Genomic DNA, 17,176 nt, shown 5'->3' with positions numbered 1-17,176 from the left:
GCAGATGATAAATGTTTGGAATGTAATGGTTCTGTAGGGATTCACAGGTTGGGCTGAGACCATGATTATAGCTTTAAAGACATCATAAATATTCAGAATCATGGTGTCTCTCCCACTTAAATCTTCTCCTTAATTCAGTAAACATCCACTGTGGTATGTGTCCCCTTTTCCTGTGGGGGGGAGGAAATTAGTTTCTTAATGTTAAAAGTACTCCTTTGGTGATCTGTGCTAATATTCATGTTTTGTGCACATATTGGAATTTGGAATTGATTTTTTTTGCAAAAAAAAAAAAAAATATAGGAAGAGCAGACTCTTCATATAATTTTGCTTTCAGTTATTCAGCATCATCCTTTTAAGCTCCTCATTGTCCTACACTGTTCCTTTTTCTCCCCGACTGTAGCTCCTTTTTTTCCAAAGTATTTGAGATTTCTTTGTATTTTTGAAATGAAACACTTTTGTCAGCTTAAAATGACAGAAATTAGAATGAATCTCAAGGCTGCACCGAGCATGTAGGACCACTTTGCTGCACAGTCAGTGTTCCTGGAGGACGTTAGGCTGCTTTCCAACTCTGGGAAGGGCTAGGGCAGCTGTAGCCAGGTTCAACCCTTGGAGCAATAAATGAAAGAAAGGCCCATGCCAGTTCAGGTATGAGTGTGAATGGCTAGTATGAAGGATGGCTTGGTATTTAGTGGACAAAAGAAGTTGTTAGACAATGACAATTGGTTTTAACAATTGCACGTATTTGGTGCATTAACTTTCATTAACGTTATTTATAGTATAGCTATATATATATATACACATATATATATATATATATATATAGCTATAAAAGCAATTTTGAAATATGTTTTGAAGTTCAGTTCTTAGCAGTTCTCCAGATGGCAGAGATAAAAGGAACTTGTGAGTATCACAAGTGGTGGAATCTGCTGGAAACAGGCTCTTCATAGCATTTGAAGGCAAGGCAGTATCCTGACTTAGCTCGGGTGTTTTGACTACTGGAGTTTGATCCTATTGTCTGGCACACTTTGCTGTATTTAAAGATGATGAAAGGATGTAATCGTGGTTTTACATTTCCTTTGGCATTTCTGTGGGGTTTAGTAAGTTTTTACTAATTGCCATGTCCTCTAGTTGTAAAACTTTCTTGTTGAGTCCAGCATTGGCAGCAAGAGGAGCGGGGCAGAGCACATTGCAGGGGCTGTCAGGTGACAGCTGCTGCCTGCCTTGTGCCTCACTGCTGTGCCCTGCTGCTTTCAGCACTGGCAGCCATCGGCGGGGGGAGATTATGCTTCAGGTATTTGGGGTGATCCAATGGGAATTACATTGATCTGGTGTTTAGCTCTGATCCTTATCAAATGGATTACTTCTAAGGTAAGCCATTTTTTAAATCTGTTTTGACTAACTGGGTTTATAAGTAGTCTGAGAGAAAACAAGTCATTAAGAACTTCACAAATGCTTATTTTTCCTTTTTAAATCTAATCTGTTTTGGATACATCATTTGCCATTTAAGATTGTGTTTCTTAAGTGTTCATACATGATTTTGTAGCTCTTGACTTTTGCTTGCCTTGAAGTGGAAAGGAGTGTGTTTGTAGCAGTGCCAGTTAGGAGACGGGAAGTAAAAGGGATCTGAAATGGCTTCTGAATGGCAGGAGTTGGCTTGCCTGTGTTACTAACAGATTTCCAGTTTTATAACACCTTAAAGCCTTTGTGAAAATAAGGAAAAACAATTTTAAACATAGTGAGAATAATACAAATTAGTGTATTTTGCTTTCTGGACAGGATATCCTTTTTGTATTGTTGATTTCAGAGTTGCAGGAGTGGAAATACCAGTTTTGTTTGCTTATGTCAAATATCTACTTTACTTTGTAGCCTTTCCATTTGAGATCCCTGTGTTTTGCGAAATGCATGCTAATGTTAGGGTTGAGTTTTTACTCTCTCATTTCAAAGAATGTAAGTATCCCCATAATGGATATTTGTGCTAGTAAATATAGGTGAGATTAGTGTCTGGAGATGAGACCAGGCTCTTCTCAGCATAGCTCAGGAGGAATTCAGCATTCCTCATAGGAGGAATAAATTTAAGTGTAGGATTATGAAGGAGAACCAGAATAATTGGAGAGAATTAAGGAAATGGGAAAAAAATAGAATTCTTGCATTCATAGATAATTTTTTTGTTATTGCTGCTGATACACACTTCTAAAATTTTTGTACAATTAACAGGAGAATCTGAGCAAGCATGAATTTGAGTTTGTTGTGAAAACAAACTTTGCCAGGCACCCATGCCTGTACTCTTCAATCATTGCCAATAACATGTTTCTAAATTTATTAAAAGCAAAAATGGTCAGGCTTAGTTGCTAGCACTTGTGACAACTTTTGTCACATCAAGAAAAAGACCAGGATGCCCAATGGATGTTCACTTGTGACTGAAGGCAGATTCTACAGATTTACAGCCTGTGTGCTAGACCAGTACATTATCTGAATTTTACTGGTATATTGTGGAACTGCTGGTTTTTTGGAACTTTAAAAAACCTGTTCAAGAATTATGTCTAATCCAGGTTGGTCAGAGATTGTTTTAAGGTGGGGTAAAAAAAATTCCAGGTAGGTGACATAATACAGTTAGGCATAAAATTCCCTGCTATTTATGATTGTGTTTTTCCATGTGCTAGTGGTGGTTTCTTTTGAAAAATTAATGGTTTTGTGTTTGTTCAATTATCTATTTTGCCATTGCCTTGATGCTATTCCGATTTAGTTTCCTTAGGCAATACCCCTGTGTATTACTGTCCTCATTTAAACCAATTGCTTGTGAGGTTTTTTGACTGTACATTCTTTCTGATCAGTTGTCAAGCTTTTGTTTTATATATTTTTAAGTATTGATATTTTTTGTTGGTAAAGCTTTGGATAAATTTTATGCCACATGATATACATCTGAGGTATATTAAAAAAATAGCTTACAGATGCTTGTGAGATATATGTATCACTAACATTGATAACTATCACTCAAATGATAGCTAAGTTTAAAAATGGTTGCCATCTGTCCTGGAAGGTGATCATGTGAAATAGTTTTATATGGAAGAAAATATTAAAATTATCATATTTGAATATTTGAAGACAAAGTGTGGTTCTTATTGCTGATTAAATTTCAGGAAGGCAGTATGAATGACATTCTCTTACTGCTTGTTTGATAAACTTTCAGAGTAATGCTTTGAACTGCAGTAAAATTTTTAAATAGTAGTAGGACCATTTTGCAGTGGCTTACCTGGATTCAGTGTCAATTTAAGTGCTTGTAAAGAGCATTTTCCTGTGGTTTAGTGAGTTAAAAATTTGATGGTGCTTTTTGGAAAACTGTGAATCTTAGCATGGAACTTTTAAATACTTGAAATAAGTCTAAGATACATTACAGTCTTGCTTTTGAAATCCAATAATGGAGAAATAAGGTCTTAAGTAGTTTGTCATACTCAAGACTTCTAGATCATAAACAGTCTTACGATCTTAAACACTTTCCAAGGGTGTATTTTTGAGGCTGCTTAACCAGTACATTGCAGTTGCCATGGTATAACAACTTCTCCACACTTGTCTTCAGAGCAGTTGAGACTAATGCTCTGATAGTTCAGCAAAGATCTTGGATTAGAAAGTCAGGGGGGTAAAAACACCTGCCTGTATCTCTTTCTGTCCTCTGTCTTTTCTTTCCCAGCTTCTGGATAAACAGCCAAGTAGCAAAATGAGGGTCATGTAGTCCATCAAAAAGCATGGATTGTTCTTTTGATGAGTGGTATTGAATTTTGAAGGCAAACAGCTTTAGCAGGTTTTGTTAGAGAATGAGAACAGGAGTTGTTTTGCTATACAGTCCACAAGCTGTCCCTTGCAGAAATGAAGCGCCCAGCAGTAATGCTGGTGCTCTGCTCTCAACAAGATTGGGAAGTCTGTGTGATAAAACTGATACATCAATGGAAACATTTCTGTTTGACACAAACAGCAGCAGGTGCTCCGTTTCCAAGTGGTACATGCAAATGCTTGTACTCCCAAGCATCACTGAAGCAGTTTCCCTTTGAAGATGTATCTGTGTGCTATTTTGGCACATTGTTCCCATTACATGGCCTTTAATAGCTTTCTATACTCTGTTAAAAGATATTCAGAGTGATCTGACTTAAATCTAAGTTCTGGTAGATATTCCCTTTGCATGTTTTTGGAGAGTCCGTGTATCACTGTTGTTCTTAGAGGATTAATGGATCTTCCAATCTAGTTTGAATTTCTTCCATTCACTTTCCACAAATATGTTGTCTCAAAGGAGAAGAAAAAAGGAAGTTTTTTGACTGTATCGCCCTTTTGAAGAATAAACGATACTCTAGTGTGAAACTGAAGTTTAAGGCGAGGCTTTGAAAGTGGAAGTCCAGTATAAACTATCCTTCCCAGTCATCTTCAATGCTGAAGCAAAACAGCTCACCCAGTTCAGGTGGCTGTGCTCGTGCGTGGAAAGTTGCAGAGCAGTTGAGAACCTCAGGTAATCATTTGAGGAACTTGTTGAATCACTTAGGGTCCAGCACATTCCCACCAACCAAGTTGTCCTTGTGCTTAAAAATGGAACCTGCCTAAACACAGACACATTAGGGTTGTCTTATCTTTGACCACTAGTAATTCTGTCTGCTTGCTGGAAAGGTGCTTATTTGTTTCATATTTGTACAGAGGGTCAGTCTGGTTATTAACAGGTATAAATCTTCAGGTAGACTGAAGAGGTGGTGCAGAGATTTAGAAATAAATTCTTATGCTAAATGAGTTAAAAATGTTGACAACCAGTAATATTTTCTGATCCGAGGTGTCTGTAGGGTGATTGTGTATGCTATGGTTGTCTCAACTGTGTAAGTAAGGTATATTTTTAGGGTAAGTATGGTGTTCATATCTTGGTGTGGGCTACAGAGAGTGGGTCTTTGATTAGCCATGAGGAGGGTGGCATTTTTGGTCATCAACAAGGGTAAAATCCTGCTGATTAAATTGTTTGTACAGTTGGGTGCTTGACAGTAACTTTAGGGATTCAAGACACGTTTGCCTGCCTTCTAATGAATTTGCTGTCAGATCATATTGCAGTAAAAACTTAAGCATTAAATCTGGTTTTTCTCCTTGCTGGGTTTAAGTAGTGGAATCTGGACAATAAATCTTAAAGAACCCCATAGAGGGTATGTTAAATTACTTCTCTCTGCCTTTTTCCTTGCATTTTTCTGGAGTACTGTAGGGGGTAGAGTAACAAATACACCACAACCTGCAGTAGATGGTCTGTTACGTATTTGCAGGGTAAGCTGACACAAACCAATCTGTGTCTGGATGAGTGCAATATTATTTGTTTACTTATCACAAGTTGCTAAAAAATGTCTGTACCATTAGCTTTGTCCTTTGTCTCTGACTGCCCACCACAGTGCTCAACTCTCTGTACCTCACTTACTTGCATGGTCCAAAGATAAAAGATCTGTCCACTCATCACCTCCCCAACATCTCTTGGTGGAACTTGCTAATACATATTTTCCTCTTACCTATTTTATTTAACAAATTTCAATGAAAAAGTATCTTTGAGACCTCAGTCCTTTTAGCAGAATTAGATGAAATTGTCCTACTATTTGTGTAGTATTGCTAGTGAAATTTATACAGTAAATTTTCTCTATTTTTCCTTAGAGAACCAAACTTTCTAAGGTAATTTTACTAGATTTGATTGTTTCAAATATATCCTTGCAGAGCAAAATCATTTGTCTGTATAAGCAACTACGTTATGTTTTTAAAAATGTGCTTTGTATTTGATATCATACATGGATGCACTACTTTATATATACTGCTTTATCTAAAAGTATTTTATTTTAGGGAGCAAGTAATACTTTAGAATTGACATATCAAAAGGATTTATTTTTCAGTAAATTTTTGTATATTGTTTTCTTTCTTGGAGACTAATGCTTCAGTTGTATGTGGTAGGTTTATCCTGTATTAGATTACAGAACTGTACTGGACATGTCCAGAAATCTGTGATAGACAGGTGCAAATTGCAAGTTAGCACTAAATTACATCACTGATTGTGCCTAGTCAGTGATATGAAATGTTCCAGGCTATGGAAAATATATTCAGCTGAGATTTTCTGAAACTCAAAGGCAAGTTTAATGAAAAACATTGAAAATGTTAGTGAGAAATCAGCATAATTTTCTGGCTGAGTAGTTGTATTTCTACCTTTCCCATCAGGACAGTCACACTGCTGTGAGAAATACTGTACAAACATATATTGAGGAATTATTTGCATGGTTTATGATCTTCCAAGGAAATATAGAACAAAGGCTGAGACAACATAAAAGTTCTGTACAGGGAGTTCTTCCTTCTAGTCTTTACAACAGCTTGGACTCCATTATTGTTATTGGACCCTGTTTGGAGCTAGGTCTTTTGGTCACTTCTATAATTGCATATTAAGCTTACTTTCAGAAAAAAAAGTCTACACTTCAAGTGTAAGGTTTTATTTTTTGTTTTGGCATGAAAAATACTTAAAAAAATAAGTGTAACTTATGAGTTTGAAGTCTTAGCACATCACTTGTACAGATAATGGTGACTGAGGTTACTCATCTCTAGTCTGTCTTTGAGTTCATTTAGGTTGTTCTGTATATAGATGCGTATCAGCAGTTTCTGCTTTTTTGCCTTTCCACGTAATCTTTCTTTCCTTCATTTCCTTTCCTTCAGAATCCTGCTCAATAGGCAACATATATTTTTTCTATCCTGTTTCCTAACATGGTTTGATTTCTTATCTTTTGAACTTGCACATTTTCAGGCTGTTGTGTGTTCGTGAGGTAGTGTTGTTCCTGAAGTGTAAGTAAAAAAATGGGTGATTGTGTTTGCCACCAGGCTAACTTTTATCTGAAGTTCTCAAGGCATGTGGTGACTCTTGGTGGCATCAAGGACTTCACTGTCCTCAGTGTAAGAAATAAGTGTGGTGTACAGAGAAAGGTGTTTATAATGTGCACCTCCCACAACAAAAAAAAAATCTTATTTCTGTAAAGAATAAATGTTCTGAACTGTCAAAATGGAGGTCTGATTGTGAAGGTGATTCTCTAATCCTAGGATTAACAAGTAACATTAATGAAAGCCTTAGGGAGGGGCAGAAGATGGTCAAAGTACAGTAAAGGCACGATGTGAGGCTGGATGCTAGGTGGAGGCATGCTTTGCAGACTGTGTGATGCCAGTGAGAACATTCCTCCAGCTTTGAGCTGTTAGAGGAAAAGTTCATCACTTTGTGAGAGACTTCCTGGATTGTAACTACTGCAGTAGGTGAATATGTATGAAACATATGTGTCCCATGTAGGTAAAAAATGCAGTTGATGTGGGAGTATCTCAATCTTGTACATGGATAACTTGATGACTCTTCTGAACTTTTATCATCAAATTCAAAATACTACTTGCTAGCTTTCTCTGAAATGCCTTTATGTATAACATCTTAGCTCAGTGATTTTCTGCTTTGCCTACAGAAAATACAGGGTAGAATGAAAGTAGCATGTGTTATCCTAGGGCTGCAGTAAAGGTGTAATTTCAATTTTTACATATCTTACCTGTGGAAGATGAAAATACCCTATAGGTAAAAGTAGATATATGAACCGGGAGCTGCAAGTATTTGTTTCAAGTACGGTGTTCTAGAAGGCCATTAGGAGCACTTTCTTGTGTCTGCGTAATTTCATTCTATGTCTTTCCTATTGTGAGGAATGATTGAGGAACATTGGAAAGGAATATATGGGGGTGTTTTTAACCACACTCTGATCTCACTTTTCATAATCTTTTCGCTACCAATTCCTATCCTTCCTTTGTTCTTTCTTAAAGCAAAATCAGTTGATACATATACTTGAAAAATGCATTTTTCATGAAAGATACACAATCTCTAAAATTAGTGATAAGAGTTAAGATGGAAATGGTCAATTAATACTTTATTTTCACTCCAATTTAAAAATTATTTGCTTCTAACTTGCTTAAAATACACTTATTTTTTTCAGAGACGTGGAGCAATTTCCTATGACAGCTCTGATCAGACTGCGTTGTACATTCGTATGCTAGGTAAGCATACCATTTTCTATATTGCAAGTTCCAACATTTATGTTTGATTTAAATAATAACTTTTTAATATCTCTGTTGAATTAATAAACTTAGCATTTTCTTTCTCCTGGATAATATTTTGGTTAGAATCTCTACAAGAATTTGGGTTCTTACATGTTGACTTGGGTTTTTTGGTTGTTTGCTTTTTTCTTTTTTCCTGAATTAAACATTGTGTAGGATGTTTTACTCCTATATTGAAGAAAAAGGAAAGATCTTATAATTAACCCAATGTGTTTGGTAGAAGTACAGTTTTCTAAGTGACTCATGATTGATCTTTCTGTAATGAAATTTACCATCTCTGCATGGAATCTTTCTTGTTAAAACTGTAGCTTAGAGAGCACTTACTGGAGAGTTACCAGACACTCTTAAAAAACTTCAATACTAAGGCTATGAAATGTGCGAGGTGTTATTGAAATAATGATGATATGATTTTAAACAATATTTTTCTCGTTAATCCTAGAAGGTGACTTGAGAAAGGAAAGGGTGCTTGACAGGGATGAGTAGTTCAGTCAACTTACTGAGGAGTACTTCCAGAGTAGCAAGGAGATAAAGGGTAAAGCTGAGTTCAGACAAGAGTAGTATTGGGAGGGGAAAGCATCCAGGGGAGACCCTCTGTGATAGTGAGTGCACAGAAGGAGTTGAGGTCATCTGTTGAGAAGAGAAAGATGCAAAGCTCTTGGAGATCTGGCTGCCAGATTCAGCATTTCCCACACCTCTTCTGGAGGCTGCTGCTGGTGCAGATGGCATGGGGACTGTGTATGTGCTCTAAGTCTGTTTCACTGCTGTGTGATGCCACTTAATTTAAGCCACCTTGAGCTATGAATTTGTGTTGAAATGGACTATGTATGCTTGCATGATGTCTCGCACAGCTCAATGAACACCAACAGCTACTCATTACAAATTGTTAACCATCTCCAACTAAATCAGCCAGAAGATGTCTTTTTATGCCCTGAGTCTTTTCAGTTTAGTTGTATATTGTACATGTTAAAGTCCCCAGAAATTTATAACTGCATTGTCTATGAATTTAAAATTGTAAGCTATATGCATGTGTGTATATGAATTTATAGTCCTAACCTACATATGTAGGAATATATGGTCATATATACATATAAATCCAATTTGGACTTAGCAGCTTCACATTTTTTCCAGTTATTTTGATTTTTTTACATTTGTGTAGTTGTTAATAATGTAGCACTGACAGTCTACTGAAGGGGTTTTGATCAGAGAATTTAATTACTTTGGGGATTTGTTAAGATGAGAACAGAAGATACTGGCTTCTAAATGTTTATTGAAAAAGCTGCTGGGTTGTTGTTGTTGTAAATGGGTTTATTTTGTTTTCAAAAGTTAAAATGAAATAGTTAGGCCCATCATTTCTGCAGAAGGATTTGTAATAATGCTCAAATAATTCTAGAGAGAAGCAAAGCAAAGCATGGCAAAGCATCTAGTTTTTGATATATACATCTGACTGGAGAGAAAAAATTAATTTGTCTTGGAAAACTTCTGCTGTTCTCATAGGTAGAACTGGAAAATATTCAGAACATGATGTTAAGTAAATTAATTTTTCACTTGTATTCTCATTGAAATTAATTATTGCATAATAAGATTGATGCTTGTTATGAATAGTATAATTCCTGCTGGCATAATTCATTCATGCTGTTCTGCTATTCAGAAGCAGTAAATCTTCTAAAGGATTGACTTCCAACTTAGGTGGAGGAGGAGGGTACCAACAAGCAAACAAAAAATTGCTCATGGCATATTTGAATCATTATGTGGTAAATTTGTGTTATTTTCTCACTTAATAGATATCACTTGGTTTGCACAAATGTTATGTGTACTATACTGAACAAGTTAGCAACTATTTACATATTTATGATTTTTGTACTTGTAAATCGACTGTAAAAAAAACCAGCCTGAAAGCTGAACAGTTAGACTCATCAGTATGTAGAAACATTCATATCTGAGTAGATTCAAGGGTTAATATGTTCCATTACAATTTTTTTTCCAAGAAATGTGAAGCATTGCTTTTCCTACTGTATTGTTAGGATTTTGTTTTTGTTCTATTTATCTTAGTACACTTGAGCAGAATAAGCTATAAGGAATCCCTAGCTGTAACTTAATGGGAAGTTAGGTACAGTCATGAGAAGATTTGCCTTTTACTTGGTTGGTTTTATTCCATACAGACTCTATCTACTAATAAAATATACCTTGATAAGGCGTTTATCTTAGCAGACCAAAAATGTAAGGCTAAGAGTATTTACAATAACTCCCTTTGCCTTTGTTTAGTTGTGCTGGCCATCAAGTTGCTTCATTCAATGTTTTCAGGCTGTTCCAATGGTAACCCAATGGGAATTCATTTACACCAAGTAAATAGGAATTCCTGTGCTATGGCAGTGTGTCCAGGTTCAATTTAAAAGATCCTGTTTTAGGATATGCAAAATAAAAAGCTAACTCCTAACTGCCTTCATCAGTGTGTTGATATAAACAAGTAGCATTGACTGTAATGACTCATCTGTCATACTCCATTCCCAAAATATACACTAAGCCACTCCCGACTGGCTTATTTACTATTTTAAAATATAGATACAGATGCAGCATTGTAGAATTTTTCTTTTAAGACCCTGGAAAGGCTAAAACATCTGCATCACCTCAACCACTTTTCTCAGCAACTATGAGGAATTCTCAAAATATCTTGTAAGTGCTTCTGTGTAATCTTGATACTTGATTTTTCTGTTGCTTTTCTGGTTTCTCTTTCTCGTTGCTTTATATTGACTGTAAGCTTTTCTACTGTGCATGGGATAGAAAGTGTGGGGCACTGACTGCTTGTATTAGTGAGCATGAACCTCTCAGCTACAATTGGAGCATTTATCTTTCTTTAGAGGTCTTAATCACTTCAAATAGGAAACATTGGAGAAAAGCTACTGTGTACTGTGCACACTCTTCTCTGGTAGTGGTTTTTATGTTGTATTCTGTTTGCTTTAATTCTGGCACATTCAGCTGACCTGTCATCTGTTTCTCCAACAAATCTAATAGGAATTACAACAAATCTAATCTGTGAAGTTAGTGATTCTGTCTGAAAATCCTGCTCTTCACAACCTCATGGCTTTGACTTGAGTCCTTTACCTTGAGGTGGCTGTTGTAATTTCTGCTCCCAGCTGTCCTCCATGGTCTCTGAGGTTTCTGCCCCTGCTCCGGATGGCCTCAGCTCCCCAAGCAGCTGCTGCATTGTTGCTGTGCCACACTGCAGTATTAGGGTTAGCACCAAGTATGTCCTGGGTAACCCTAACGCCCAGGGATGTCAGCTGTGGCATTTCAGCTGCCTCGTAAGTATCAGAGCTGTCCTTGTGGTGTGAGCAGGAATCTGAGAGAGGGGCAGGAATTAAAGAATCTATTTCAAGGTAAGTTTTGTTACAGCCCTAATTTCTTTTCAGTTTTCAGTTATAGCTGCAAATCTACCTGTTATATTCCTTCTTCCATGATTTATTTAGTCTTCAATTAAATTTCTGCCAGTATGATCTTTGTCTTAAAAATACAAGTGATCCTGATCATGCAGGACTATTCTGGAAAAAACGTGTAGCTAAATACTCAGCCATCAGATATTGTATCATTTTTGTGCTCAGAATAAAGTTTGGAAAGGAAGGTTTCACATTTTTAAAATCTTTCTCTTGATTCTTTGGAATCAGCAAAACTCTCAAAGAGAGAAAAAATTGTTCCTGGAAGTCCAGTATCATTAAGATGCTGAACTTGAATGTGTTCTGTAGAGGTAACAGGAATCTTTCCAGTGTGGCTGAAAGTGGCTCAAGAAGAGACACTTCAGATAAAAGCTGTCAGTCAGCTTGCTGCCACTTCTGTGCCCTCCCCTGTAAGCAGACTGTGGGATCTGATGGCTTAAGAGGATTGTGTAAGCATTTCAATATGTTTATAAGGGTCTAAGTAAACAAAAACTATTCGTAAGTTCTTTTGTTTTAGGTGTTGAATTTTAATTGTCTTTCAGCTACCATAATAATGGTTGGCTCTGAGGTTGGATTTCTGTTGCTGTTTGAAGGAATTATGTAACAGTGTCCTTTTGTTTGATAAAAGTAATCTCAAATCTGAGATATCTTCTGCTTTTTTGTGAAGTTCCCTGTGAAGATAAACGTGTCTCTTCCTTAAAATTAAATTCTGCATAACTTCACAGTCACAGGGTTGCAAAACACTTGTGCAGGATTTCCCAAGCAAATTGATGTGAACATGTTATGTTGTGTGAAGGTACAATGAAGTGGGTGCATTTGGGATCCATTAATCTTCTGCAGGTTACATTAACCAAAGAGTGAATGCATAATGATGATCCAGTATTTCTGGATGTTTTGGAACTAACTATACATATGCACTAGAGATTAGTTTCACTGTACTAATAGCACATTATTTCATAATGTGCAGCCAGCTATCCCTTTTTCTACTTCTGTTTATTTAGAAACTTCAGATGGATGTATGGTATCATCAAATTCCACTTGCACCAATATTTTTCAATTACATTTATTGTCTGAAATCTTGAAAAATGCAGCAGTTCTGTACCATGATAATGGAGACATCTCTTTTGCCTTTGTTTTGGCACAAGAGAATTTTCTGCTTTGTTTGCTGAAATGAATTCCACTCTTGTAGAAGGGGTATATTTTTCCAGAATAAGTCCAGTTGTATTCTAAAAAAAAAAATAATCAATTGTTGAGATACTCTTGTTGGGTTTTTTTTATGCTTCTTCTACCCTGATTAGGGAGAGAGAATTTTGTTCAGTAACTATGCAATGAAAATATTTAGCTTTCCTTGTTGGGAATTTCTCATTTTATATGTATGCAAGTAAATACACTGTTTTTAGCTTTATCTTATTACAATTGTCTTTTCCTTAGTTTGCCATGTGCATTTTTAGTATACAACTCCTTCTTTGGCTAAATATTCCTGTAACAGTTATTCTAATAATTCCTGTTTAAAGTAATGTAGTCAGTTGCACTTCTTAATTTTACTTACAGACAGTTTTTCTTGTTTTCCTCCCTAAAGTTCTCAACATTGCAGGCATTTCAAGGGTAGCAGGGATACTATTATTCGGTCTATGCTGTTAGTCAAGGTAGTAAATGAAAAAGAACAAAGCAGAGAGAGACTTTCTGGACATCATTTATCAGATGCACCTGCTCATTTTGTTATTTGCAGAATTCCATGTTGGTCTCCAGGTATTTTTCTGTGGACTTTTCCTGTTCTTGACACTTAAAACAAATTGTTTGCCACAACCTAGTGATACACTGTCGGAAACTATTTGCTATTTGGTACTGTGGTTTGTAAATTTTAAAAGTAAAAAACTGCATTTTAAAGTAAAAATAAATCACAAAAGCTGTATCACCTTTTCTGTCAAAAATTAGCTCCACTAAAGAACCTCTTTTATTTCTTTTAATTTAGCTGGTGAACTCATTCACACAGCTGTAGCTATGCCTGATTACCCAGATAAATATGAGTGAAAGGTAATGAAAGTCAAATTTTCCTGCGTGCACACTGTTATTTTCATATACAGCCACTAATGCATTTGCCCCCTCTCTTCCAAAGTTTCCTCTCTTTTTCATTTTTATTAATTTATTTTGTAAATAAAATTCACCAATTGCTTGTGCCTAACAGAAGAGTTCTACAATTTGCTGCCTCTGTATTGCCTGGAAGGAGACAAGTCTCTTGCACTCTGCTCAAATGAATGCTTGAAGCCTTTATAAGTAACATATTATAAGTAGTCTGAAAAATAATAATTGCAGATAGTAATTGGGTTGCTTTCCCTCGCAGCTTAGTTAAGTTTTTCAGTTAAAAAAAAAGGGATTAATAACTGAAAGGCACACGTTTTTACTATGTTTAGGGAGCCCTGGGTCTACTTACCCTTTTGTGGTCCTTCCCGCATGCCTCACAAGATAACATTCATGTGAAGTGCATCACTGGAGATGTGTCAGTGTTTATAGATATGTATCTCTAGAAAGATACCTGTTAAGTATTTAAAAACATATTACTGAAGTGTGAGTCAGTATCTTTAGCTATATTCTGATAAGTTGATTGCTTCAGCATTATACATTGCAGGTTAGAAAAGAAAAAATGCTTTCAAGATACCTATGACTTGATGAAAAATAAATCGCTATATTTTTATTTTGTTCTTATAAATGCAGTCATAGTGCTTTTTGTTAATTACTTATTTTGGTTTCATATGAAAAGTGCTGTGTTTGAAGTGAGGCGAATACAACACTTGACGGATTTTCGTAATTAGAAACCATAACATTTGCACATCTTAAATTTATCTTTGTTAGGGTTTGAGGAGGGAAACAGTATTGCATTGGATTCTCGAAGATTTCTCTAAATTTGCAATTGCAAAAGGATTTTAAGTGGAAGCTTTTAATGCAGGTGAACTGCTTATATTAATACATACAACTATCTAATGAAAGAATACTGATCAGCTTTCAGTTGGTAAAATGCATAAGTAGAAATCAAGTAGCATGCTAAAAGATTCAGGTTGAAGCTAATTACAGTGCAAAATAGTTTGATCAAATTTTAATACTGAGTTTTGGTATTTTAATAGGCTCTTGTGTAATATTCAAACAGCTGAGCACAAGTAAGTAAATGCTAGTGGGAAAATAATATATAATATAAAACCATATTGTAACTAGCTTATTTGCTAAAAGCTACCATTTCTAGAAGTTGAATCTTTTTTGTATTCTACAAAATGTTATCGTTGTATGTGTGTTACTGAGGAACAAATCAACTTTAAATGTTCTTGTTTTCTGTCATATTAAGGTGCATTTTTACCATACTGGTGTAGCAAGCTCTTCCTAATTTCATCTGAATGCTTATCACATGCTTCTGGCAACGTATGCTTAGGCAGGAGAGATTTTGGCAAGAAAGCATGTGATTGCATGTTTAACAAGTCTTCAAACTTTGTTTTGAATTTCACCTTTAAAACAAAAAGCATTGAAGTAGGCCTATTGTTTGAATTACTCTCCTCCATTAAGTACATGAATCTTTACCCCCCCAGGCTATGTTCATTTGCATTTTATCTCTGCCACTCTTCCACACTTTTATTTCACTCTTGACCCTGTTTCTAGGAGATGTGCGAGTAAGAAGTCGGGCAGGATTTGAAACAGAGAGAAGAGGTTCTCATCCATACATTGATTTCCGTATTTTTCACTGTAAGTATTTAAAAGCAGATAAATGACAAATAAACAAAGGCTTCCATCAATTTTAACTACTGAGCCTCTAAAGTAAAGTTAGCAGCTCTTATAGCAAGACTATTTTTTATACTTCTTAGGAAAAGCTTTCATTTTAGCTCGTTACCAAAGATAGAAGAGGAAAATCTTCACTGCTAAATATTTTTTTTAAAAATTATAATTTTAAACTCATTGAATTTAGACCTGAATCCATATGGAAATGAAGACATATCTTCTAAACAGCTACTGATGTGTGTGCTGTGTGCTTACTTGGCAGACACAATCAGTTGAGGAGAATACTTTTCTGTTTTTATATAGCACTAGAAAGGCCCTGTCCAGGATGACACTTGAACAGAATTACAGTAATATCAATATTCTTGACCTCATCATAATGCATTAACATTTACGTCTACTCAAGTACATAGCTAGGACTTAAATTTTTGGACAGAGACAGATCTTAAATAAAAATAAAAGTTTTAGGAGAAAATGGCAGTCTAAATTTTTTTGATTGTGTTTGAGGAATCTTTTTTTTTTCCAGAAGTGTTACAAGAATATTTTTGTAGAGAAAAAAATAAAATTATCCATCTATATTGTTACAACTAAATTTGTCAGTAGTTGTGGTAATATAAAGTTTTGAAACCACCAAACCAATACGCAGCAAAAGTGCAGGGGATCTGAGTCTAATTAAATTATGCCAATAATTAAGGTATTAAGTGTCATAAAGGATTTATACCAGCATTGTATCCGCACAATTCCAAGTATTCTGAATGCAATGGAGAGATTTAGTAAAGCTAATTTCATGGTAGTAAGTGTGGTTGTTGTAATTACCTTATGAATAAAAATGAGTGGCAGAAACTGGTCTTATACTCTGATCTTAACTGAAGTTATTATTTTTAAAAGTAGATAATTTCTAAAACTCTTAAACTTTTAGTTTCGTTCAAAATTTTCATAAAAATAGGTGAGAAAACAAAGTTTGAAGAGTGTGCTATGTAGATGTTTTTCAATAAAGAGGATAAGAGTTTCATAGTTTCATCTCAAGTCCTGATTGGGTATAATAAATTCTCTGCAGAAATGGCATGCAATTTATGAAGTACATAATTGTCTTTTTGCATATAATATATGTGGCATTTCATGCTGATATAGCAAAATACTAACAGAACTATTAAAATAACTGCCTGTTAAAAGGCATATGACATATGATAATATTGCTGTTGTCAGATTAACTGTTTTCTATGGTGCTCATCACACTGTTTCTTTCCATCCTGATGGCTGTGCATCAGGCAGATCATGACCAGTCAGGAAAAGGACTTTCACACCCTTTCTCCTTGCCCCTACTTGAGCCACAGCCACCAGCTTTTAGCAACTTCACCTGTGGTGTCTAATGACAGCAAAAAATATTGCTAGGAGACCCAAAAAATTCTTTGGCTTTGACTTCCCTCTCAAGTCAGTCACTATGTTAGTTTTCAGAGTTGTCATATTATAGTCAGATTTTTTGCACTTTAAGGACTGTAGCTTGTTAAAGAGATACTCTTTGACTTCTGGGCTCCTGCCACATTGCGGAGTTTCTTTCAAAGTCAGGAATTCAGCACAATCTCTCACCATATCAGTAGGTTATCTAGTAATTTACATAAATGTGGGATTCTTTTTTATCCATAAAAAGTTTTCTTTCTTTCTGTTATGCTAACTGATCAGTGTTTCCTTTATTTTTTTAAATCAAAGAGATTTAGTAATGCACGACGTGACTGCCAGTAGAGAAAAGTTGCAGGAATCAGACTTGACCTAATTTTTAGGATAATCTCCCTGTCCACTCCCCTGCCCTCCTGGTTGCTTCAGAAGGAGTTGATTTTACCACATAGAGGTAAATGACTGAAAATTGTTCACCCATTCGAGCAATA

General features: G+C 35.6%; 1 protein-coding gene across 4 annotated transcripts in view; it reads left to right on the top strand.

The window, feature by feature from the left end:
• The window catches only part of PDE7A (phosphodiesterase 7A), a 74,614-nt gene that overhangs the window by 31,821 nt on the left and 25,617 nt on the right, over positions 1 to 17,176 (top strand). For 2 of the 4 annotated variants that reach the window (XM_053939411.1, XM_053939438.1), the window contains exons 2-4: positions 7,989 to 8,049; positions 14,657 to 14,689; positions 15,180 to 15,263. In XM_053939411.1, the coding sequence (XP_053795386.1) occupies positions 7,989 to 8,049; positions 14,657 to 14,689; positions 15,180 to 15,263 (178 nt within the window). The remainder of the gene's footprint in view (positions 1 to 7,988; positions 8,050 to 14,656; positions 14,690 to 15,179; positions 15,264 to 17,176) is intronic. The other 2 variants (XM_053939419.1, XM_053939428.1) reach the window with 2 other exon arrangements.

This window comes from Vidua chalybeata, chromosome 1, assembly GCF_026979565.1.
Source record: "Vidua chalybeata isolate OUT-0048 chromosome 1, bVidCha1 merged haplotype, whole genome shotgun sequence".
Classification (NCBI taxonomy): domain Eukaryota; kingdom Metazoa; phylum Chordata; class Aves; order Passeriformes; family Viduidae; genus Vidua; species Vidua chalybeata.
This window is presented reverse-complemented; position numbering and strand designations above follow the sequence as displayed.